Genomic DNA, 25103 nt, shown 5'->3' with positions numbered 1-25103 from the left:
GTGGTGAGCCTGTGACTCCCCAGCTTAGGCTGGTTCCAGACAGCCCCTAGAAGCAGAAAGTTCTTTGTTCTTCTTTTAGGGGTCTCATTTGCTGAGCACTTACTATGTGCCAAGCATTGTGTCAGGTGCTTGGCACAAGGATTTCATTTATCCTCACAAGAACCTCACGAGGAGGTGCCGACATTATCCGCATTGTACAGATAAGGAAACTGAGGCTCCTCCAATGACTTGTCAAAGGTCACAGCTATTAAGTGGCAGAGTTTGGATTCAAGCCCAAGGCTAACTTCAATGATGACCTCTTTTTATCACTGCCACAGAGAGACCTACTGTGGCGGGGAGCTGCAGGGTTCAAAAACCGCGTCCCAGTGCCCAAGGCTGAGGGGGCACAGCAGGGCACTGGGCCCAGGTCACGCAGGGACTCTCTTGAGTGATGGGGACTCCCTAGAACCTGAGTAAGTTCCTCAGGGACTTCTGAGCCACGAGGAGCGGCAACGGCTCCCACCTGGCCCAGACCTCAGCCTCCCCGAGGCCCTCAGAAATAGGCTTGGCTCCCTCCTGGCAGCCCATTTGCTCCCCAACATCCTGCTTTTCCCGAGGAGGGGCCTTACCACCTGCCCAGGAGCCTGAGCAGTATCCTGGGCTCTACCCCTCTCACCCGCAGAGCCGGCCCTTCTCCCCCCTTCCATCGTCCCCAGAGATCTCCCCACTATTGTCCTGTTCAGGGACTTCATGACCACAGACCCTCCCAGAAAAGCAAGCAAAGCCAGCTGGTGAGAAAGAATATAAGGCAGTCCCCGGATTAGAAACGTCTGACTTACACACGACCCCACAGTTACGAACCCCTATAAAGCTTATTATATTAAAAATTCAAGGTACATACAATGGTTTGTACTAACAAAAGGGCACTACTTTGTGACATGCATCAAAACAATATTGTTACTGTTACTCTGTTATTATGTTAAAGATGTTTTAATGTATCTGGAAGTGTTTCTTTAATGTTTTTTATGCATAGAAAATACACTATATACTATGACAAACATTTGATTAACTGATGTTAGATATGAACTCTACCTAAGTGGTCCGACTTAGGTACAAATTCACCTTAAAGACAGACTTAGGAAAGGAATTCATTCATAATCCAGGGACTGCCTGTACATCCTGATGCAAAAAATGGACGCACAAAGAAAAGGGTTTTGTTTTTTAACTCAAGAAAGGGCTTTTATTGTTTTTAACTCACTTCCTGGGAAGTTAATTTTTAAAACACTCTTACGGAGTTTGTTCACTTGTGCTACACTCACAACAATGCCAACCAAAACCCCAGTGATGGGGAGAGCAGCGCCTCTGGGCTCTGACTAGGGCATGAACTCTCACTGTTTCACCACATCCACCTCTGAGCTCTCCAAGGGCGGGTCCAGTCCACGGAGCCCCCTGAAACTTCCAGGCCCCAGCACCAAGATGCTCAAAAAAAAACTTGCTGACCTGTGATTGGCTTTAAATTGGCCTCCCTTTAACTTTACAAAAGTGTTATTAAAAACAGTACCGAATTATTTTTAAGCCCTGGGTTACGCTGCCTTTGCCATCATGCAGAGGAGCGGGGAGAAATATGGACCTGTTGACAACGGGCCACATTCTGCTCATAGCCTTAAGTAGACATAGAAACTATATTACAGATGCATGTACCAGTGCAAGACATGCGAGTGTGCTGTGTGCAGCAGATGGGCACGCACGTGTGTGTGTGCGCGTGGAGGCGCGATGTACACCCACAGGCACAGAGATGCGGCAGGACGCGGCACTGAGGGGTCTGGCCTGGGGCACTCCTCCTGCTCAGCCTCCCCTCCCATCTCCAAACACGAAACCCATGCGGGTACAGATGGCTGAAATCCCTTGTATGGCCCATGTATCAGGGGAGGTATCTGAGTCCTGCTCCATTTCCCTTTAGGAGTCAACCTCTCTGAGCATTTGGTCAGTAAACACCAAGCCAGCCAGGCAGGCAATGATCCCAGAGAGAAGACAAAGTCAGCTCTAGAACGGCTGTGTCTACATACATGCTTGAGCGCTACAGCTTTGAGCAGGCTGAATGGTGACCATCCCTGGGAGTGAGGCATTGGTGGGGAGGTCCACCTCTCTGTGGCTACCTGCCAGTGTGCACACCCCTCTAGGCTCCCATTTCCAGTGCCACCTCCAACCTGAGCAGTTTGTCCTTCATCGTAGGAATGTGAGGGCAGCTTCCAGGGCCAGTTGGGTAGGCCAGTGTAGGATCGGAGACTGGATTCCAGTTATTTCAGGTCCTGTGAGTCCATGGCCCTCAGCGAATGTCAGCGCCTAGTGTCTCTTCTGCAGCCATGACTCTGGGGAGCCATGAAGGGAGGGACAGAGGAGGGCAGGGAAGGTGGTGTGCTCTTGGCTTAGGCCTCAGCTCAGAGTTTAATGTCGTTCAGCCCATTCTCTGGATGGTGCCAAGTGTGCAACACAGTCCAGGAAGGTCAGTTCAATCCACTTGGCTGCCAAACATGGGTGGGGTGTGCTGGGAACCACCCAAAGCTGTAGGAAAGCTCATTAGATGTTCCCAAGCAAGGCTTGGTCCTCAGGTTAAAACAAAGGAAAAGATAATAAAAAAGGAATCTAAATTCTCCAATACTGGCCCCCTTCCCAGTGAGGCCCAGGAATAGCCTTTGAGGGTCAGATCCTCCATACCAGCATTTCGAATAGACAAAGAGCTCTGGCACTGCCACTCTGAGGGAGCGAGTGACACCTCTCTGTGTGTGTGACAGCTAAATGAGGCCCACCTGGCCCCTAGCGGGAGGTCTCTGCAGTTGGGGTAAGCCAGGCCTCCATGCACCATCTTGGTTTCTAGCCTCCTGCCCCTGGGCCTTGCCAACCAGCCAGATGTGGTTTCTGAGGTACTATAGGCACCAAGCTTCCCCACAAGGAGAGCCAGGATGAGGAGAAAGGCCTTGTGGGAGCCCTGCCTGACCATGCCCTGCCCTCAAAACCACAGATGACACACATTCCAATCCTGTCCCTAGACGCGCACGTGGAGGTCATGCAGCATGACGGGGCGGGGGCTGGGAGAGGGGCACAGACCCTAGCCCCCTGCCTGCAGGGGCGGCTGTCGGCATGAGGGCGGTGGGCCTTTGGAGGCGCAGGATGAGCGTGCTGTCGGACGGCCCTGGGCGCATGCAGGGGCTCAGGATGCAGCCTCATCTTCTTGGACGCCAGGGAGCTCCAGGCTCTTCCCCCCTTCGCCACACCCTTCTTTCCTGTTCAGGGGACACCAGGGCAGAGGCACCTCAGGGGTCAGAATGTGCACTCAGGGTGATATACCTGCTTGCTTGATTTCTTTCCCACACACTCACACAGCATCTGGATCCCACACGCTCTCAAACCCACCCTCACCCACTTCCCCAAGCTCGGGCCTCAGTCTTGCCCCCTGCATCATGGCAGTCCCTCCTTGCTGGTCTCCCTGCCCCCCGTCTCATCCCATAGCCTTTCCATGGCTCCCCACTGCCCACAAGATGAAGCCTAAACTTCTAATCTGGCCTTTGGAGCCCCATCTGAGCTGACCCAACTGATGTTCTGCCTCTTGGGAGTATCAGCTGGTCACAGGCCGCCTATGTTGGCTTAGATCAGCCCCCACCTGACCCCCAGTGGTCTTGGGTTGAGGGGCTTTTATTTTGTGTTTTGTTTGCTTTGTTCACAGGGCAGTGTCTACCAATCTTGGTATTCTGTCACATACTCAATGGATCCATTTCTGATTTTTTCTCTATTGACCTCTCTTTTGAAAATAACTAATGAATGGGCTTTGAGATCTTTTAAAAAGGACCAATCCCATTTAACTCTACTGTAGAGCTTCAGCAATTATTCCCAAGTATAAAAAGCAGAGTCTATCAAGGACGAATGTTGGAACTCCACAATGAGGTAAAGCCTGCTTTTCAAAATTAAACTGGGGACAGATAATTATAGGATTTTATAGCTAAGGAGTATTAACCCCAATCTTCTCACAGTCCAGACAAGGAAATTGGCCTGCATGTATCTATAACCTGTGACTGGCTTATCACACCACTAGGGGGCCCTTAGTCACAGGCACTGAGCTAGGGTGACCAGATGTCCAGGTTGCTGAGCATAATCTTGGTTTATACCTGTTGTCCTGGCATAATTATTAATAGCTTCCCCATGACACTGAACTTCTGTTAAGGGTGATGGGAAAATCTGGCAATGGTTAATTACTGTCACTGAATTGTACATGTGAATAATTAATGTCACTTGTACATATTAAGATTGTAGAAATGGCAAATGTTTTGTTACCTATATATTTACCACAATAAGAAAAAAAAAGTAGCCCCATTTGGATGCTAAATTATATATGATCCTCCTACACTAAGCCCAATTCCAGCATTAGAGACCCGCAGATCTAAATGAGCTCAGGGACCCTGGCCCCTAGTCACCTCACTGAAGAGACGGGGAAACCACAGTTCAGGTATCATCAAGGTTTCTCCTAGGCAATCCCCACCCCTCATTGGTCAGGAAGTTCGCTGTGAGGAGGGAGAGAGGTTAGTGTGTGGACAACCCTTAGCACAAGTAGCCTCTGGCAGGGAGCAGACACCAGAGTGGCCACTAAGATGAGCTCTTCAGAGGTGTTGGGTCCCAACCCTGGGCCCCTGAACTGGCACAAGTGAAACTCCTTTCCTGAGAGGTCAAGGTACCTGGGCAGTGTCCGGCGCTCACCTCTCTGGGGAAGTACACCTCCACTGCAAAGCAGGCTGGGAGTCACAACTCCAGCCAGCCCTCCTCTGTGCAGCTCCCCTCACAGGCCAGAGGAAGGTGATATATCCCAGGACCACACTGTGATCCAGTACCCCTCATGGTTTTCTCTCTGCTGTTGTGTACAAACTCCAGCGGGCCTTGTTTGCATCCCAAACTGACTTTTATTTTAGTGGAAGAAGGTGGGAAACCTGAGGACAAGGCTTGCAGAGGTTTGGGAAATGCTCTCCTGATGTCTCCTAGGAGGTGGTGGACCCGCGGGCCTGGTTCACAGCAGATACTCAACAATTGAGGATTCCTGTGCCCTGACCCAGTCAACAGGTCTGTCCACGCTTGCCCACCAGACAAGTGTTGACGAAGTGCTGACTGGGCCTGAGGCCTCAGCAATGACTGGAGGCAGCATGGACCACTCAGGAAAGCAGCTAACACTCCCCCAGGGCTGGGAAGAGCAGCAGAAGTACCCCTCCCTCCACAGATGAACCAGTCTTCTACAAGGAGCAGACATGAGGCCTGTCTGCAAACTTCTCCCAGGCTGCCACCAGCTGAGGGAGCAGTAGATTGGAGCCCCCACAGGGCTGGGCTGGGGCCCAGTGGAGGCGTATGACACCATCAGGCTTCCCAAAGAAGGGACCTTCCTGTCCCACGGAGGGGCTGAGTGAACTCCTCATCCCTGGAAGTGTGTGAGTCAGGGATGCTGGGCAGGGGACTGGAGTAAGAGTTGGGCCAAGAAGGTCCCTTCTAGCCCCGACTAGCCTTGAAGACAAAGGTACAAATAGTGCCCTACTCTGACACTTGGCCGAGTCCCCAGGCTCTGGGCTCAGCCTGCACAGCAATGACAGTGAGATTGAGGGGATGCACCACAGGCCACCCCCCATCCCTGGGAGTGTCCTGCAGGCCTTGTCCTGCCAGTACTTACGTCAGTAAGTTTCCTGGAGCAGACATGGACCGCTCTTCCCTCCGCACCTGGGGCTCAAACGGGTTCCCAAAGGAACGCTTTCTCAGCATGGACTTAACCAGGATCTGGGGAAGACACGTCGGCATGAGGAACAAGGCCCACAGCCGCCCAAACACACAGAGCAGCTTCTGGCCTCTGCTCTCACTCCCTGAGAGGGCTGCTGGCAGGCCCTGCTGAGTGTCCCATTTCAATCGGCAGAGAAAGGAAGGAAGAGCATTCCAAGCAGGAGAAAGAGCACAGAGGGATGATGGTTCAGGGTGACTTCAGGGATGGCAAGGAGCCCAGTACAACTGTGCACGGGGAGCCGGGTGGCCAGAACCAAACCATGAAGGGTCTGGAATGCTGACTAAAAATAGGGTATTTATCCTGAGGGCACCGGGGATGGACATGGCTGAAAGTACATCCTAGTGACAGTGGGAAGGACGAGCGAGAAGAGGCTGGGCAAGGAAGAAGAGGAAGCTGCCGTAGCAGCAGCCCAGGAAGAAATGCTCAGAGGCAGCAATGCCGGAGGCAGTGAGCTAGGGTGACCAGATGTACAGGTTGCCCAGCACAATCCTACATTGCACTCTGTGGCTCTCTGATTCTGTCCCTCCTTTCCCAACAATTCCATACCCCTGCCCATATACACACAAACTCACACATACATGCACAACATCATGGGTGCATTCACCTGTTCTTTCATTCATTCACTCACTCATTCAGTCATTAAGTCAACAACTATTAAGTGCCTACCATCTGCCAGACACTATTCTAGGCACTGGGGCTACCTTGGTGAACATGTGAGGCAAAAGTTCTTGCCTTTGTGGGGCTTATACTCTAATTGGGGGGACAGGCAATAAATAAAACAAATCAGGAAAATGTAAGTTAGTGGTAAGGCTAAGAAGATAAAAATAAAACAAGGAAGGGAGACAAGGAATGACAAAGGGAAGGTTCAAATGTCAGCTAAGGGGCCAGGGAAGGCTCACTGAGAAGGTAACTCTGGAGTAAAGGCCTGAGGGAGGGAGGAAGCCATGGCAAAGGAGCATCCCGGCAGAGGGAAAAGAAGTTCAACATCTTTGTGGCAGTAACTTCCACATGGTTGGAGCCACATGGTTGGAGCCGAGCAAATGAAGGGAGGAGAGTAGGAGATGAGGTCAGTGGGGAAATGGGATGACAGGCTGTGTAGAGTCTTGCCAGACACGGTCTGGCTGGGGCTTTTCCTCTGAGTGAGACGGGAGCCTGGGTGATCAGGGTCAGAGCTGAGAAGGGACATGTTGCTACAATCACCCTGGCTGCTGACCTGACCATTAAGTGTAGTGGGGGCTAGGATGGAAGCAGGAGGAAACTTGAGAGACAAGTGGCCCAGGGGAAAGACAATGGTGGCTAAGTCCAGAGTGCTGGCAGGGGGGACCCTAGGGAGGCTGACAGATTCCAGGGTCCCTCCTATAGTCAAGCAAGTAAATGGGACAGGAATTTAGCCAGCTGGTCCTAGCTGGGCCTGGACCCAGCAGGGAGGGGTGGCACACTCAGCCCCAGCACTCTATTCTGGCCTTGTGCCTACCCTGACTTGCTGTGATAGTGCAGGGCAGGCTGCGTCCCACTGCAAACAGAGTGACCATGAGGCTCTGTCCTACTGATAGTTGAAAACCCCAACCTGGCCATCAAGGACTACACTACTGACGTTCAACTGTTAACATGGAAGACGGGAAAAGTGAAAGTGGAGGATGGAAAGAGCATACAGGTGGTGTCTAACCGACATGCAGGAGGCTCTGGGGCTACTTCTCCAATGCAAAAGCTTTTTCAGGCCCTTCCAGAACTCATGCTGCAGGATCTTCTCACTGTCAAGTCCTCGGCACCTAGTACAGTGTCTGGCAAATAGCAGAAGTTCAATACACTTCAGGAAGGAAGACAGAGAGAAAGGGAGGGACGGAGGAAGGAAGGAAGTGCTTCTAGTCATGGTGAATGCTGACACTCAGCAAGGGCAGTATATCTGTTAAATCACCCAGTCTCCCCACCACGAGGCTGAAAAGCATGACCTCCTTCCCCACGGGCCTCCCACAGAGCAACGGCTTCCCTGGCCCAGCACTGCAGCTGCTGGCCTAGACAGCCCTCTGTCCCCACACAGGGCCTAGCACAGAGCAAGCCTCAGGTAATGCACACCTCCTCCTCAGGCCCCAAATCTCCCACCGGGACAAGAGAGCCTGCACCCTCACTGTCTTACCACTGTGGTCCAGCTGGGGATGAGCTTGATGGAGTTCTTCACCTCCTCCTCAGTCACCTCTACCACGCTGCAGTGCTCTTCCTCCGAGGGAAGTGGCTCCTCCCCATTCTTGGTCACCCAGGGGTGCAACTATGGAGGCGAGGAGGGGAGGGAGGGGTCAGGGCCATAGACAGACACCCAATCAGCAAGAGACCCTGGGCATCCCACCAGCAATTATCCTTCAGGGGATCCAAAGCCTACAAACCCAAACCCAATACCCGTATGTCCTGATGTAGGCCTCTCCAGAAGGGGAGACTGAGTCCTGTTTCCCATTCACTGGCCCAGCCCAGCCCAGCCAAGACCTCTGGTTTCCCAACCTTGATGTCTGACACCCCAATCCTTGTTTTGGGATTCTTGTCTAGCATCTTCAGGATTAGGTCCTTGAGCTCATCGCTGACCTTTGGTCTAAAGAGGAAGGAAGGAAACGAGGACAAGAAAGGTGATGAGGACCCCTCCCTTCTCACCTCCCCATCCCCACCTGCAGACCGATGTCCCGTGATTAGCATACACTGGGGCAGATATACATCAAACGCCCATTTCTCAGAATGGAAGACTGGGTTCCAGAGAGCAGGTGGGACACTCCAAGGCCACCACGGCAGGAGAGAGTTTCAGAAAAAGTCTATAGATATCCTACTTTATTGAGTAGGAAGTAAAGTCGTCTCCCTCAGGGGGCAGAGGTCACAAACACAAACCGAGTTGCATGTGTGCTGGATGCACCCCTCCCCCACCCCCGGGGTGGCAGATGGTGGAGATGACTGAGAAGAGTTGCTTTACAGGATACTAGGGGCGTTCCCTCTCATTCACTGTCTCATCTTTTCCTCTATTTGGAAGGTGGCCAGGAAAGATTCTCTCTCATTTGACAGAGGAGGAAACTGAGGCCCAGAGAGGTTAGCTGGTTGGTATATTACCACCCAGAAGAGTGGATCTTCTCTGGTGTCTTCAGGATTCTAGAAGAGTCCTTCCCTCTCTCCCTCTCTCCATTCTTTTCCTTCCTCCTTTCTTTCTAGACATTCAGGGACAAGAGACTCAGGGGAACGGGGAGCAGGACTCAGCTCCACGTCCAGCCTGGATTATCTCTGCCCGAACTCCAGGCTTCTTTGCTACCAATGTTCTTGGCAATCCACCCCTCCAAGCCTGGGAAGAAGGCACCCACTCTTGTGACAGGTGACCTTGGTCCTCTGTTGTCCTAGATGGTGGGGGAAAGATATCCCTAACAGGAGGTACAGCAGGAGAACAGGCAGGAAACTACAGGATAAGTAGGAAATGGACAGACCCCAGTTGGCTAGGACTTATGGGAAGGGAGCAATGTGGTGTCAGATCAGCAGGGGCCAAAACATAGAGGACCCTGAGTGCCAGGGCCAGAGCGCAGCCTTTGTCCTGTGGGCTCTGGGAAGCCTTGGAAAAACCTTAAGCAGGAGATATGGTCAGATTTGTTGTGCTTTATCAGGGTCACCTTGGCCTAGTTGTGCTGGCTGCACTGGAGGGAGGCCAGCAGCAAGGAGAGCAGAGAGGAGGTGGCCAGACAGGTCTGGAGAGAAAGGCTGAGGTCTGAACTAGGCAGGGTGGGTAGGCAGCAGTGGAGCCAAGACATCTGTAAGAGGTGGACTCAGAAAGACTTGGGGACTGGACAGACAGTGGGAGTGAGGGAGCAAAAGTCATGGAGGACAACACCCTGGTTGGTTTCTGACCTGCCCCATGCACTCAAGCAAATGGCAGAAGGGAGGAGCCGGGGGGCTCAGACTGGCTGCCGCAGTAGGCAAAACCCTGGTCAGAAGCACCATGGGTGAGCAGGAAGGCCTCCCAGATAGCCCCTCTGGGCTTAGAGACTTCAGTCACAATGAGGGGGGAGGAGATAGGGAGAGGAAGTGGCTTCAAATCCAGCCCCACTGATAACTCAGGAGCCTCTACTTTTTCATTTGTGAAATGGGAAAGCACAATGGCATCTTGGACCCTCCCCCCAACATGGGGAAGGTGGAGGTACCTCTTGAGTCCAGGAGTTGCATGGGATTGGTGCCACTGACCCCATGGAGGCCTGTAGTTAGGAGGGAATGTGTGGCCTGGGGTCATCTCTGCCTAACTCTGGCCCCAGTTCCGTCTGTACAATGAGATCCGACCCAGATATCTCGGAGACCCTTGACTTTAAGAGTCCCTCTTCCATCTGCTCAGGCACCCTCCCAGAGAACAGCACCCCCACCCCCAGATCTGCAGGCTGGGTGGGGCCCTCCCCAGGGTGGGCGGGATTCCCCTTGGTGGACAACTCACTCCTCGGGAAACAACACGACCTCATTCTTGATCTTCCTGTGCAGGGCCAGAATGTAATCATCGATGAACGGGCACTGCAGGTAAAGAGGCAACAAAGGATGCAGGTCAAGGGCCTCAACCTGCTCTGGGGACCGGCTCCCATCCGTTGGTGGGGACAGCTCTGGGCTCCCCATTAGAGTGGGAGGGACTGTGTCTAACTTCAGAGCCTGGCACATAGTAGGCACTCAGCAAATGCTGCTGGTATACCCATCGGCCTTACAGCTGCCAGCAAGGCCTCTGTTCCTAGGGCCTGGAGCTTGGGAGCGTGCTCACTGAGAGCCCCTCCTGCTCCTCGACACCCACACAGTCACATAGTGGAGCACGTGCAGACAGAGATCTCGGCTAAGTCATTTTCAGTTGTCCCCAGGACTCAGCCTGACCTAGAGTGGGGGTCAAGGACAATTTATTGAATGAATGAATGTGTGAATGAATGAATGGCATCAAGGGACAGAAGGAGAGGCAGCACCCTGGCTGGAGTTGTGGTGACAACTCTATACTTTCCCTTGGGATGGTTGCTGTTTCGGGACTCCTCCTGGCCTATGAATCCCCTCCCCCAAGGGGACAAGAGAAAAACAGAAAAAGCCTCTTCTCACTTGGTACTCTCTGAGCCAGGTGGACCCTTTCAGAAGCCCACACTTAAGGCCACACAGAAGGGTGTGCCTCCCTCACCCTGTCGGGCTCACCTGGGCCCAGCCAGGGGTCTGGGCCTGCCCCAGCTCTGTTACCCACCCAGCACTCACCTTCCCATAGACAAAGCAGTATAGCGTGACCCCAGTGGCCCACACATCCAAGGCCTAGAAGGAAAAATGTTTATATCAGTCCCCTAGGAGAGCACCAGTACCCCTGCCCACCTGCTCCAGCGGGCTGTGGGAGAGGCATGCAGGGACCCCTTTCCTCCATCACACATTCATGCAACAAACACTCACAGGCACCTGCTCCATGCAGGCCCTGTGCTAAGTTCTGGGGACACAGTTATGACCAGAACAGGGGTTCTGAGGTTCTGAGTCTCCTTCAGACAGGCCCAAATCAGGTATGGTTCCAACTCAGTAGGTGTATAACCTCCATCTACGGGGTCATATTTGTTGCCCCCGTTTCACAGATGTACCCCAGAAACAACAGTATACATTGAACTTATACTCAATAACCCAGCTCTGGCTTCAGGAGGCCATCCCTTCTCCTAGTAACACACTGGAGAAACCACTATCTACCTTCTTCCTGAGACCCGTGCCTGGGCCATCTCTGTGATTCCTCAGAGCTCCCAAGCAGAGGCTGGGTTCCCCCACACCCTGAGTTCTAATTTGTGTTCTTTCTACATTTTCCCCCTGTAGGCCCCCACCTCTCCTCCTGGTGTCCACTCTCCCTCTTATGTGAATAATTCTCAATTCCTAACCTTCCTATTCCTGTCAAAGATGCATAATCTGAATCCCACCGGGGAGCATCAGACGAATACAAACTAACAACATTCTATAAAATAACAGGGCTGTTCTCTTAAAAAAAAAGTCAGGGTCAAGAAAGACAAAAAAAACGCCAGGAACTCCTCCAGATTCAAGGACACCAAAGAGACATGCATGGCAAATGAATGCGAGGGGTGACCCTGGATCGGATCCTGAACCACGAAAGAAAAAAAGCTATAAAGGACATTACTGAGACAATTGACGAAATGTGAAGGTCTGTAGATTAGATGGTCACTTTTTATCACTGTTAGATTTCCTGACTTATCACTGGACTGAAGTCATGTAACAGAATGTCCTTGTTCTTAAGTATTTAGTGATAAAGGGGCATAGTGTCTCCACATTAACTCTTGAATTGTTCAGAAAAACGTATTATGCACATATGTAAATATAGGAAACCTGTACATAGACCAAGAGGCAGTTGTTCAAACAAAACAAAGGGATATTGAGTGGTTTAAAATTAGGAAAGCTGTGTGTCAGGGTTGTATCCTTTCACCATACTTATCCAATCTGTATGAGCAAATAATTGGAGAAGCCGGACTATATGAAGAAGATCATATAGGATTGGAGGAAGACTCATTAACAACCTGTATTATGCAGATGACACAACCTTGCTTGCTGAAAGTGAAGAGAACTGGAAGCACTTACTGATGAAGATCACAGCCTTCAGTGTGGATTACATCTCAACATACAGAAAACAAAAGTCCTCAAAACTGGACCAATAAGCAACATCATGATAAACAGAGAGAAGACTGAAGTTATCAAGGATTTCATTTTACTTGGATGTACAATCAACACCCGTGGAAGCAGCAGTCAAGAAATCAAATGACATATTGAATTGGGAAAATCTGCCACAAAAGACCTCTTTAAAGTGTTAAAAAGCAAAGATGTCACTTTGAGGACTAAGGTGTGCCTCACCCAAGCCATGGTATTTTCAGTTGCCTCATATGCATGTGAAAGCTGGACAATGAATAAGGAAGACTGAAGAAGAATTGATGCATTTGAATTATGGTGTTGGTGAAGAATATTGACTATACCATGGACTGCCAGTAGAATGAACAAATCTGTCTGGGAAGAAGTACAGCCAGAATGCTCCTTAGAAGTGAGGAGGGTGAGACTTTGTCTTATATACTTTGGACATGTTATCAGGAGGGACCAGTTCCTGGAGAAGGACGTCATGCTTGGTAAAGTAGACAAAAGGATAAAACCAAACCCATTGCCGTCAAGTCGATTCTGACTCAAAGTGATCCTACCAGACAGAGTAGAACTGCCCCATGGGGTTTTCAAGGAGTGCCTGGTGGATTCAAACTGCCGCCAACCTTTTGGTTACCAGCCGAACTGTTAACCACTATGCCACCAGGGTTTCCAGGTAGAGGGTCAATGAAAAAGAGGAAGACCCTGAACGAGATGGATTAACACAGTGGTGGCAACAATGGGCTCAAGCATAACAATGATTGTGAGGATGGCGCAGGACCGGGCAGTGTTTTGTTCTGTTGTACACAGGGTTGCTATGAGTTGGAACTGAGTCGACGGCACCTAACAACAACAACATAAATATAGAGAGACAAGGAAAAAATAAGTGGGACAAAATGCCAATAATTGGTAAAATATATAAGGGAGTTCTTTGTACTATTCTTGCAGCTTTTCTGTAAATTTGAAGTTATATCCAAATATAAAGTTAAAACAAAAAACTCTCAACCATCATCTCTTTGGCATGGCAGGTGGCAATACTGGGGGCAGTCAGCACTCCACGGGTGAAAACGGGCACATGCTCAAGGGAACAGCTAACTGCAACAGCCCCTGGCTCAGAAACTGCTGCTTACTGCCTATGTCACTTAAGGGAAAGCCCAAGTTTCCCAGCCCTCTAAACTCTGCCAAACCCCACCATGCTCCCCTCCCTGTGCCCCTCCATTCTCTTGGACATTCTCTGGGCTCCACCTCCTGCTCAAATCCTCCCATTCTTCAAGGCCCAGTTCAAACTCTGCTGTGTCCAACAAGTCTGAGGGAGCCTCTAACTTTCCCCTAAACTTGAGCTCACCTTCCCTTTTCTCCAGAGGGGCAGGGAGCAGAGTTATTTCGACCATCTGTTCTGTAGCCCAGCCTAGAACTCAGCCCAGAGCAGCTGGCAATAAATATCTGCAGGGTAGATTTGGGGCCATTTCGCTGGAAAATTAGAGGAGGCCAAACTCAGGGAGAAGAAGGTGGAGGAAGAGACGGTGTTCATTCTCAGGCCACAAGGACCCTGGCACCCTTGGCCTGGAAGCTGAGTCCCTGCTGCTCAGCCCTTCCACCTGAGCCCCAACCCAGCCCAGGCCCTGGGAGCCACCTTTCCACTGAAGCTCTGGCCAGAATCAGAAATGGCCTCAGGGGCCATGAATGCTGGGGTGCCGGCCGTGCTGGACAGCTGAGCGTCGTTCCCCTCAAACTGGTTGCTGACACCAAAGTCGGCGATCTTCACATGCCCGTCGTCCCCCAGGAGCAAGTTGGATGGCTTGATGTCCCTGTGGATGATCTTCTGGCAGTGTACTGCAGAGAGAGGTGACTTCAGCACGGGTCTGGGAGATCACCGCCCTCACTCGGCGGGAAGCCTGCCTCAAACTCTGAGAAAGAGCTGGGACACCCCCAGCCCATGCACACACTTGTCTCATGAGGACCTCAGCAGAGGACTTCAGGGTCACCTGCTCCACTATGCAGATGAAGACACTGAGTCCTGGCTGTTAGAAGGAGAATCAGGTCTGGTATCTGTGGAGTCTTTGGACTCCAAGTCCAATGCTTTCTCCATGGTAATGAAGACACAAATAGCTGAGAGGGGAAGTCAGAGGAGATTGGGGTAGGGGGGGCCTCTCCACAGGCCATCTCTGTCCCTCATAGCCAGTGGAGAGGCCCCCCCACTCCAACTGATAGGCCCAAAACCCATCAAAAACTTTCTCTAGTTCCACCATCCACCCTAGGCTGGTCAGTGATGTCATGCTCCTGGGACTGAGGGCTGGAATGTGGGGACTAGGGTATCATATAGAGGCACTGCCTCAGCCCTAAGGACTCTGGGCTAATGGGGTTTCAGAGAAGGAGGGCACCTAGCCTGGGGACTGCTGGGGTGAGCTGGCCTGTGGTGAGGGTTGGCCTTCTCTAGCAGCCTGGGAGCTTGGACCACTTCCTGGGTTCCAGCACTGCTGGGAAGGGATGGGGGGCTCAGGCTGAGATAAAGGCACTGACCCCACCCTATGGTCATCCACTTGTGGGAAGAAGGAAGACAGAGGGGAGAGGAGGACAAAGAAGGAGAGGGGAGCAAGACTGGGGGTAGAGGGAGTGACAGTGTCATATAACAACAACAGCAAAACCAGTGACACTTTATTCACTGCCTATTATGCACCAGGCTACACAGGGCATTCCACACTCACCCACCAGAGGCTCAGGGGACTGGGTGTTTGACCATGGAGAGTGGTTTCAAATTATCTCAAACACTGGCCTCCCCCCTGAACTTCAGGCTCTTTATCCTCTTTGTTGTCCAAGAGGCATGTTCAAACACCTCCTTTCCACACCATTAGGCCCTTGCCTAAGGACTTTCTGCAAAGCCCTCACCTCTCTGTGCCTCAGTTTCCCCGTATGTACAATGAGAGTATTGATCTGAGGACACTGGTGAAGCTCAAGTGAGATAAAGACAGTCCTGGTTCCTGTTACTGGAGGTCAAACCTCAGCTGAAGCCCCCACCTTGTTCCCCCAGGGAGAGAGTATGCTCATGACAAACCAAGCTAAGATTCTGGGCAGCACATCTTTCCCCAACCCAGGCCAGGCCCCCAGGTGTCTAGGGACCGGCCTCTCTTCTTGACCTGTCAGTCACCCAGTACTGGCCGGGCTGCCTCCTTCACATCTCCTCCCACTGCCACTACCCTAATCCAGGCCTCACCATCTGTCCCTTGGGCTGTAAAAACAGCCTCCTCCCTGGCCAGCTGGCCACCCCTCCCCTCTCCAAGCCAGCCACCACACAGCTGCCAGACAGAGCTTTCTAAGGTACAAATCCCATCATATCCCTCCACTGCTCAAAGCCCTGAGGGGCTCACACTGCTGACAGGATGATGTCCAAAGTTCTCTGTGGAGACATTCCCAGCCTGCACAGTGTGGCCTGGATGGCGTTCCCAGCTTCATCCTTCACTGTCTTCCACCGTCCACCCACTGGATGCTCCAACCAGACTGAACTTCTCCCTGTCCTCAGACAGTACATGCCCTCCTCCCCTCTGTGCCTCTGCCAAGCAGTTCTCTCTCCCTGGCATACTCTCTCCCACCCACCCTCCCTAAACTGCCCAACTAACTCCTACTCATCCTTCAGCACCCTGGTCAAAAGTGGCTTTCTTGGGGAAGCTTCCCCTAGCCCCCAGGTGGGGTTGACTGACTTCTTGGTGCTCTAGCAGCCCCTACACCTTCCCAGGCTTGGAAGGCACCACACTGTAATATCTGCCTGCCCCTCCTACTGGCCCTCCTATTACACTGTGAGATCCCTGAGGTCAGGCCTGGGTCTGTGTCATCTCTGTGCCCCCAGCCCAGCATTTAGTAAAACCAAAAACCCATTGCCATCAAGTTAATTCCAACTTATGCGTTACACAGAAGAACTGATCCATAGGGTTTTCTTGGCTATAATCTTTACAGAAGCAGATCACCAGGTTTTTCTTCTGCAGCACTGCTGGGTGAGTTTGAACCACCAACCTTTCAGTTAGTAGCCAAGTGCAAACCGTTTGTGCCACCCAGGGACCGTTCAGCACGTAGTAGGTACTCAATAAATGGTGTTCAATCAGTGGATAAATTAATGAATTCCAGAGATGGTGGCTACGCTAATATCCTCCCTCCTGAGCTCCCATCACCTTAGGTCCTCTCACAGGACAGACCCTTCCCTGAGCAGCTGGAACTAAATCCCTTCCTTTCTGCATCTCTTGAGGCCCCATGAAGAGGCTAAACTTGCTAAGAACTCAGAAAGCAGAGGTGAGAGATGGAGACAACACCGCGTGGCGGTGAAGACCACGCACCACGAAGAACCTGGCGCATTCCGGATGGAGTCAGCTGCCATCCCCCTTCCTTTCAGGAGGCTTTTGGCCCCGCCCATGGTTCACTGCCCCGCCCCCTACTGAAGTTGATTGGCAGTCAGCGCAGACCAACAGAAATGGCTCAGCGCCTGCTCCGTCTGGGCTCCGCCCCCTCCTTGAGTTCCCGCCGCGCTTCCACTCAGCCCAGGGGTAGCCCTTCACTCACAGTACTCGATGCCCAAGATGATGTCCCGTAGGTAGAGGCGAGCTTGCTCCTCGGGGAAGGGGTTGTCGCAGGGCACTTCCATGACTGGCCTATGGGGAGGGAATCAGAGGAGGGGTATTCGGCAGGAATCAGGATGAGTAAAGGTGGGCAGCAGGTGAAGGGAACAACAGGGGCTGGCCCATTCAGACCCCGAGGGACCTCCCGGGAGCCCTCTATGCTCGAACAGGCCCCTAGAACCCAAGATTTTAGCTGCTTCTGCCATAAAATGAATATTTAAAAACACAAATGGCACAAACATCTCTTTTCATCATAATTTCAAATTAGCTTTATCTTAATTTCTGATTGGCTTGGTATTCCTTCTAAGTACTTAATTATCTGTGATAAAACAGTTCAGAAAATGCCATTTAGAGCATCAAACTATGGATCCAGTTCCAACTGAAGATTGTGAAATCAATTTATGGGTGGCAACTGCTTTTTATTTTGGTAACAAAATAGAATACATAAGAATGTATCACATGTAATAAGGATATATACTGGTTTGTAAAACTGGTTTCAGTTATAGATATGGGAGGCAATGTAAAAATTACATTTCTTATTATGAATGGACGTCAAAAAAGTTTGAAAGCCCCTAAGTCTTAAAGGGACAGCACTCTTCCCTCCCCTCTCAAAAAAAATATTGGTCTTTAGGAAGCCCCACAGGCAGGGAGACAAGCTTCAGCCTGCATTCAAGGCCTCGGCAATTAGGCCACCTGGTCCACCCAGCCCTGTGCCCACTACTCCATGTCAGCTGCTTGCAAATGCCCTGAGAAGGCCAGATGGGAGTTAGAGCCCTAGGTTCCAGCAGTGACTCGCTGTGTGACCTTGGGCAAGTGACTTACCCTCTCTGATCTTCAGCTTCCCCACTCATAAATGGGCACAACTGGTACCCCACCCACCCAACAACTCCCGAGCTTGTTGTAAAGATGAAAGAACCCTTTGTGATCTGAATACAGGTAAGTGTTTTGAGTCCCCTCTCCACACTTTTGCTTAAGAAACACTATTTCTTCCCCTTCGCCTCATCCAGATCTTCTTTCAGGTTCTTCAAGGGCTAGCTCAAAACACACTTCCTCTTCCAGAGGCCCTCCTGACTATCCAGCCTCACTGACTCCAGCCTTCAAAGAATCATTCTTTGGTCTCTCATTTCCACCCAGGCCAGAGCTCCCCAAGGGCAGGGCCTGGGTCTCTGTTTCCTCCTAGAGTAGCGACCCTAGAACTAGGGACCCAGAAAGAGAAAGGAAGGCCTGGACTCAGACCTGACCTGCCTGATTGGGATGGGGAACTCACCCCTTTCTCAGAAGGTCAAACACTGAAAGAAAAGAAAAGAAAAGTAGGTAAGGTGCGGCCAGGCTGGCAAAGCAGCTGATGCCAAGGTCCTTCCCAGTTCTGGAGGGTAGGAGGGGAGGCAGGCAGGAGGCATACATGAGGGTGAGATAGGACAGGGGTCCCAGGACATCAGAGAAAGTCAATGGACCCGCCTCTTCTGATCCTCAGGTGACAGGTGAGGACCAGCAGCATGGGCCACTTTTACAGGAGGGGAAACTGAGGCTCAGAGCAGGGACAGAAATTTTCCTAAACGTCTTAGCAGGCAGGCAGGTAGGAGATGGAGTGGAGACTAAAGACTTGGCCTTTAATTCCTAAACCAGGGCTCTTTCTGCCCCATTTCCTGAGGCCTCCTGAGCCCAGCCCTGAACTAGGGACCAAACTTAATAATAACATTAATAATAATAAAAATGAATATGCTTTACATATAACTCATGTACCCCTCACATTAACCCCATGAGGTAGATACCATTATTAACCCCATTTTACAGGTGAAAAAACTGAGGCACTGAGCTATTAGACAGTCTGGGAACCCACATCACATAGCCAACCTGGCAGGGAGTGGGGCTTGAGAATATCTGTGGAACTAACTGGATTATCTGATCCTGGTTCAGGTAGGGTTGGGCAAGAGAATGCAGGGCTGTAGCAGCACGTGTGTTTTACATCTGCCCCCTAGGAGTTCTTGCTAAAGGGTTCCTTGACCCCGAGAAGGTCAGTGTGTTCACCCCACCCACCTGACGGTCATGTGTGTCCGGGGAGCCCTCAGACCAGCCCCAGGTGAGCTGCTCTGGCAATGTGCTGGGCCACTCACCCAAATAGAGATTGTCCTCAGCTGGGTCATCCAGGACCTGGTCAGAGAGGAGCAGACATGGGGGTGGGGCTTGTGGAGGCATGGGGTGGGGTGTCTTTGCCAGCTCTGGAACCCCTAGGATGCTCCTGCAGCACCCTGGACAATGAGCAGGAACTGCACTGGCGCCAGGCAGATGGGACTTCAGAAATCACAGACTGTCCCCAGCCTCAGCCCACTATGCAGCATCTAGCCCTTCTCTACTCCAGCCATGATGGGGAGCTTACTTCCTGCATCTGGGGCAGCCCCTTATCCTCAGAAAGAGCTTGAGAATATTCCTGGCCAGCCTGAACTGACCCCTGGAGCCTCCCTGCAGCCCCCACCCCCTAGTCTGGCCCTGCCCTTGGGGGCCTCAGCTACATGTGCTGCCTCAGCAGGATCCCTGTCTATGCTGAGCACCCCCACCCCCACATCTGCTCCCACAGGACACGGGCACTGGTTCCCACTGCTCAGCACCACCTCCTACCTCGATCAGTTTGACCACATTCACGTGGTCCAGCTTCTTCAGAATGGCAATCTCCTGGTACACTCGCTCCAGGGGCAGCAGCTGCTTGGCCGGTCCTCCCAGGGCAGCCTGGGACCCTCTCGGGGGAGGGCGACCTGTGACCAGGACGGGGAGTCAAGCCCTTGATCCAGGAGGCTGGGCCTCACCATGGAATGCAACCAGCCTCGAGCAAGAATCTTGCAAGAGAGTGGTCTTGTCCCCAACCCACCAAGCACATTCCCCCTTCCAGGCCTTTGCTCATACTGTCCCCCTCGATCCCCAGTCCTAACAAAAACTAGCCAGGACCTAGGCTTCCTCTTCCTCCGCCCCCAGGCTAGGAGCTCCCAAGGACAGGACCAGGCAGATAGATCAGGTAGACACATACGTGGGAAGCCATACTGCTTCAGTAACTTCTTTTTGGACAGAACTTTCATTGCCTGAGAAGGGAGGGACAGAAATGTCACTTGTGTGCAGCCACCAGGGTTGAGACCAGGCTGGCTACATGCAGACTGAGATCCAGAAAGATGTGCTGGGTGTCTGCCATTGGCACTGAAGGAAACTCTGGAAAATGGCCCAGGTGGCATTAAACTGGATTTAGAGATGGACATATCGAGTCTAGGCCTTACCCCTAGCTCCCCAAGAAGCCTTTCTGGAGCTTTCCCCTCAGAGGAGTCCAGCCTCTGCTAACATACCCCCAGGGACTGAGAGCTCACTACCTTTGCACACCCCTAGGGACAGAGAGCTCACTCCCGTCAGAGGAAGCCCCGCCCACTGTTTTCCCAGCACAGTTTTGCCCCACCCTCAGTCCCCAGCTTCCAGGGCCCGGCCAGGGCGACACCTCCCTCCCATGCCAAGACTCACATAGTGTCTGTCTTCACTCTCGTTGTAGGCCAGCCTCACCACGCCGTAGGCACCCTGCAGATAGATGCTGATCAGCCCCGCCGGGACAGGTCAACCTCCCGAGACTAGCTCAGAAAATCGGGAGCCTGAACAGCTCCGGCCCCTCCTCCCCCCATCCCACCTCTCTCCCTGCCGCCAGCTGGCTCAAGGGCATAAATTTCAGGCAGATGAGGAGGGGGCTTCTGTGCACTGGCAACTGTCCCTGTCTGGCTCAACGCAGTTCCATGCGTTCCCCACCCTTCCTGTCTCCCATCAAGAGCTCTGGGGCGTCAGGAATCAGGAGTTATTTCCCACTATCCCCCATGGGTACCTCCTACAGACAAAATTGTCCACACATCCGGGCTGAGGCCTTCCTGGCCCTACCTCACATTCCCACCCAGAGAGAAGGGATACTGCAAAGCAGAGGACCCGGACAGGCTGCCTCGACGAAGCTCCAAGAGAAGCCCCACTGCCCTGGCCTGCCCCAGGCCTACCTTGCCAATCTCACTCTGCAGCTTGTACTGGTTCAGCTGCACACAGTCCTGGGAGAAAAAGAGGGGAGCATCAGGTACAGCTTGATCCAGAAGTGGCATTGCCCCAACCTCAGGAACGTGTTCTGGGCGCAATCCTGGCCCCTCATTCCCAGACCTTACCAACCTTTCAACTTTGGATGGGGAAACTTGGTGGGGCCAATGCCACTATAAGTGACAAGCAGCCTTGGATCATGTTTGAAAATATGAACAGTGAGCATGGCCATGCTTTGTCCCCTGGGGAAGTGGTGAGAGAAATGCACTGATTCCTATTGGGCACAGGTCTGCGAGACCCCAATCTGTAAAGAACCTCAGTATTTCCAGAAGCAGCTGAATGGGGAGGTCTGGATTGCACGGACAAGAAAGATGAGGAGAGCCCTGGGGACAGAAGCCAGAACCTTGGTTCTGGCATTAAAAGCTCAGCCTCTGAAATCTGGAGATTCCTGGGTACCTGGGTGCACTTGCAAACCTAGGTGGCAAGGACAGGGCCAGAAGGAGCCCAGAAGCTGGAAGCATGCTGGCATGAGGGCAGCTTCTGAGTCAGGCAGATCTAGGGGGCAGGATTAAAGGTGAGGGACTCAGCCTGGTGGCAGGGGGACACATCATTTATCTTAAAATCTCTAAGAGAACTTTATGGGGACATGAGACGGGCCTGTTTCCTAGGCCTGGGTAAGGGTGTGAATGGTGGGAGTTATAGGAGGCAGCCATTGGTTCAGTGGAGCTGCCCTGGGTGGAAAGATGCCATACTACCAGGTAGAAAGCTCCCCAGGCCCAGGGGTGTGCAAACCAAGGCTAAGGCTAGACAGCTGTGTAGCAGGAATGGGAGCAGAAACAGGACTTCATTGAGGCCAGCTAAGGGGCTCGTGCGCAACCCCTAGCTCTGCCCCACCAACCTCTGCATCCGAGATGGCCACGTGGTGGGACTCGATGGTGGGCCTCCGCCAGGCCCGTGCGGAGATGTGGCTGGAGGGCCCCGTGGCATAAGGCCCAGCCCGGGCCTCAAGGCAGCTCCCCGCTGGCCGCTCCTGCAGGGAGAACTTCCGAGCTGAGAGGCTGGGCCGGGCTGGAGGGGGTCTAAGAGCTGCCCCGGGGATCACGGAGGCAGCCCTGGCCCGTGGTGGAGGGTCCACACAGTTCCTGGCAGGCTCAGGGCCACCCTCCACCTCCTCCAAGTGGGCCATGTCGATGGCTGCCACCCGCTCCACCAGCTCTGCCTGAGGGTCCTGACAGCAGATGGCTGGGCCCCCCTCCATTGCCTCAGGCAAGATGGTCCTCTGCACAGCCTGGTAGGGAACCTGAGAAAAGAAGGCAGAGGAGGCTTTGCTCCTGGATGCCACACTGGCCACGAGGCTAGGAGGTCAGAGTCCAGGTCTTTCTCCCCTGTAGCCACACCCTGTGGGGTCCACCTCCATGCCTTTGCCCTGGCTGTTCCCTCTGCCTGGGTTGCCAGCAACCAACCTCAGGTCTGTCCCCTACTAACTGAAGGCATTCCAGCAGCTCTTCTGGCTCTGCTGCATGCCAGCCCTCTGGACCTCAGTGTTCCCACCTGTAAAACTGGTACAGTCACTTCCTCCGCCTTGCTGGCATGACAGGGAAGCTAGGAGAATCTGATACTCCCCAGTCACGACAGACAGACACAGGCAGAACACTGGAGGCCCAGCACCACTGGAATGGACAAAGTCAAAGGTCAGCCCAGGCCCTTGCCCTACACTCAATGCAGTGACTCACCATCCCCACGCTTTGACAGGAGAGCATACCAATGCTGCCCATGAAAGCTGAGCTGGGCAAGGGCACTGCGTGGCCTCCCTGATGTTCCAGCCCCACTCACCCCTCTCACTGCTTCAGCCTCTCTCACCTCCTCTAGGAGGGTCTCCTTGATGTTCCAGCCCCTCTCACTCCCTCTCACATCCTCCAGGGAGGACCCTTGATGCTCCAGCCTCTCTCACTCACTCTCCCTCCTCCAGGGAAACCTCTCCAGGGTGACAGGGCAAGTCTCCCATCACTCCCTTCCTTGCCCCAGCAGGGCCTCCAGTCCAGAACAGGGTCCACTAGGGGAGGGGGCTGCTGCTTTGGTGGCTGTCCAGAGAGACTTCACTGCACTAAGAGGTCATTCTTTATTTCTCCTGGTTTTTCCTTTGAGCTCATTCGAGTGGCCAAAATGTTTGCCACACATGCTCAGGCTGGGAGGCTTCCTCTGTCCTGGCCCCACACCCACCCTGGCCCTATGCAGTCTGAGCCCCAAACCAGGCCCCAGACCAAGGACTGACCTCAGACCTCACCGTCAACCATGACCCTGGACTAAATCCTGGCCCCAGGATGAACCCTGACACTCAGACTAAGGCTCCACCTCCGCCCTAGGCCAAGCACTGGCCCCTCCAGCCCAATGCCCCTCCCCAGTCCTGGGCTAGACTCCGAATCTTCTCAGAAAAAAGGAAGCCAGTGCAGATCCTGACCCTCAGCCCTTCCTGTCTGCTGATAGCTTCCTCTGTCCTCACGCAGCGACTTTGAGAACGCAGGTCTCATGCCTCTGCTCCACCCCTCACTCCCCTATCACCCCACTTTGACAGATGTTAGGAGGCAGGGCTCACCGCTCTGCCTGCCAACCTACTAGGGGACCCCAGGTAAGCTCCTTCTTGACTCCGAGCCTCAGTCTCCTCATCCGTGCTGTGGATACATTACCTCCCCAGATTCCCCTAGGGCCACAGCAAGGCTTGGAGATGGACTGTCGGTAAGGGCGTGGTGCACACCCTCTGTGCCTGGCACACTGTTGAATGAGTGGAAACCGGGAGGTAGTAGAGCTGATCTTGACATGCAGAAAGGAAGGGGGAAGGGATGCACACTGACAATGGGAAAAGACATGGAGGCTGGACCTAGAGGAGTGAGAGCTGGAGCATCAGGGAGGCCACCCAGGAGGAGGTGGGGAGGGGGCAAATGAGTCTGGAGCATTAAGGAGACCTCCCTGGAGTGAGACTGGAGCATCTGGGAGGCATCTAGAGGAGGTGAGAGGGGGTGTGAGTAGGGCTGAAGCATAAGGGAGGCTTTGGGGACCAGACGGCCTACAGGAAGGAGGAAGCCAAGGCTCAGAGAAGCCCTCCAAGCCTGGCCCTCCCATCCCTCTCCTCCCATAGGTGACCCATCCTTCTGGCCCTCCTCATCACTCCTCAGGACCCAGGTGCGGCTGGTCTGTTTCTTCCAGGGGAACGTAAACTCCATGAGATTAGGGATGTTGTCTGCCTCTTCAGCAGTGGCCGGCACATAGTTGTTAGCTGCCGTTGAGTTGGCCCCCAACTCATGGCAACCCCATGCCCAGTGAAATGAAACGCTGCCCAGTCCTACACCAGCCCTATGATTGCCATCCCCATGATCAGTTTTAGATCGGACCACTGTGATCCATAGGGTTTTCCTTGGCTGATTTTAGAAAATAGATTGCCAGGCCTTTCCTCCTAGTCTGTCTTAGTCTAGAAGCTCCACAGAAACCTGTTCAGCATCATAGCAACACGCAAGCCTCCACGGACAGAGGGGTGGTCGCTGTGCATCAGGCGCCTTGGCCAGGAATCAAATCTGGGTCTCCTGCATGGAAGGTGAGAATTCTACCGCTGAACCACGACTGCCCTCTGGCACACAACAGGAGCCTGATCAATGAATGGCTGACATAGTGATCGCATTAGACTGATAGAAAGCGGGCTTAAAAAGGGTCCCCAGCAAGCCTTGGGCCCCACCCCAAGTCAGGGAATGAACATTAGTGTCTGAAGTTCCTGCCTTTGGCCTCAGGTCTCACCAGGCTGGGGCTGAGGGACTGGGAAGGACTGCAGGGACAGGGAACCACCACAGGCAGAGGTCACAGGCTACCCAGGCCCATGATATTTGCATATGATTTCCCTGAGGTTGTTATCACAGCAAGAGGCAGGGAGGGAAGCATCCTCCTTTACCTCCCTCCCCCCATTTTCTCAGGTGGGGAAACTGAGACCCAGCAAGTGGCAGGGACAGGCCTGGGGTCACACAGCCAGTCAGGGCAGAGCCCTCCTGCTCTAGCCTGGGGTCCTGTTACCCGGGTTAGCA

General features: G+C 53.0%; 1 protein-coding gene across 1 annotated transcript; it reads right to left on the bottom strand.

Annotated features, from left to right (window-relative positions):
- Window positions 1–3187: 3187 nt before the first annotated feature.
- On the bottom strand, window positions 3188–22312 carry CAMKK1 (calcium/calmodulin dependent protein kinase kinase 1). Its single transcript, XM_004376126.2, has 15 exons — window positions 21938–22312; window positions 21009–21056; window positions 20497–20550; window positions 20021–20072; window positions 19618–19751; window positions 19116–19152; window positions 18269–18290; window positions 16946–17034; window positions 14034–14233; window positions 10997–11050; window positions 10218–10291; window positions 8273–8360; window positions 7917–8045; window positions 5678–5781; window positions 3188–3260 (listed from the first exon to the last, which is right to left on the bottom strand). Exons 1-15 carry the CDS (start codon window positions 22295–22297, stop codon window positions 3188–3190), a joined length of 1518 nt encoding a protein of 505 aa, XP_004376183.1. The 5' UTR covers window positions 22298–22312.
- Between the last annotated feature and the right edge of the window lie 2791 nt (window positions 22313–25103).

This window comes from Trichechus manatus, unplaced genomic scaffold, assembly GCF_000243295.1.
Source record: "Trichechus manatus latirostris isolate Lorelei unplaced genomic scaffold, TriManLat1.0 scaffold00040, whole genome shotgun sequence".
In the NCBI taxonomy this organism is placed as follows: domain Eukaryota; kingdom Metazoa; phylum Chordata; class Mammalia; order Sirenia; family Trichechidae; genus Trichechus; species Trichechus manatus.
This window is presented reverse-complemented; position numbering and strand designations above follow the sequence as displayed.

Excerpts from the sequence above, each read along its gene's own strand:
- CAMKK1 (XM_004376126.2), bottom strand. The coding sequence starts at position 22,297 with ATGGAGGGGGGCCCAGCCATCTGCTGTCAGGACCCTCAGGCAGAGCTG. Across the intron at positions 17,035-18,268 it reads TTTGACCTTCTGAGAAAGGG|GCCAGTCATGGAAGTGCCCT; the intron begins GTGAGTTCCCCA and ends CCCTCCCCATAG. Across the intron at positions 3,261-5,677 it reads GCTCCAGGAAACTTACTGAC|GAAAGAAGGGTGTGGCGAAG; the intron begins GTAAGTACTGGC and ends TCCCCTGAACAG.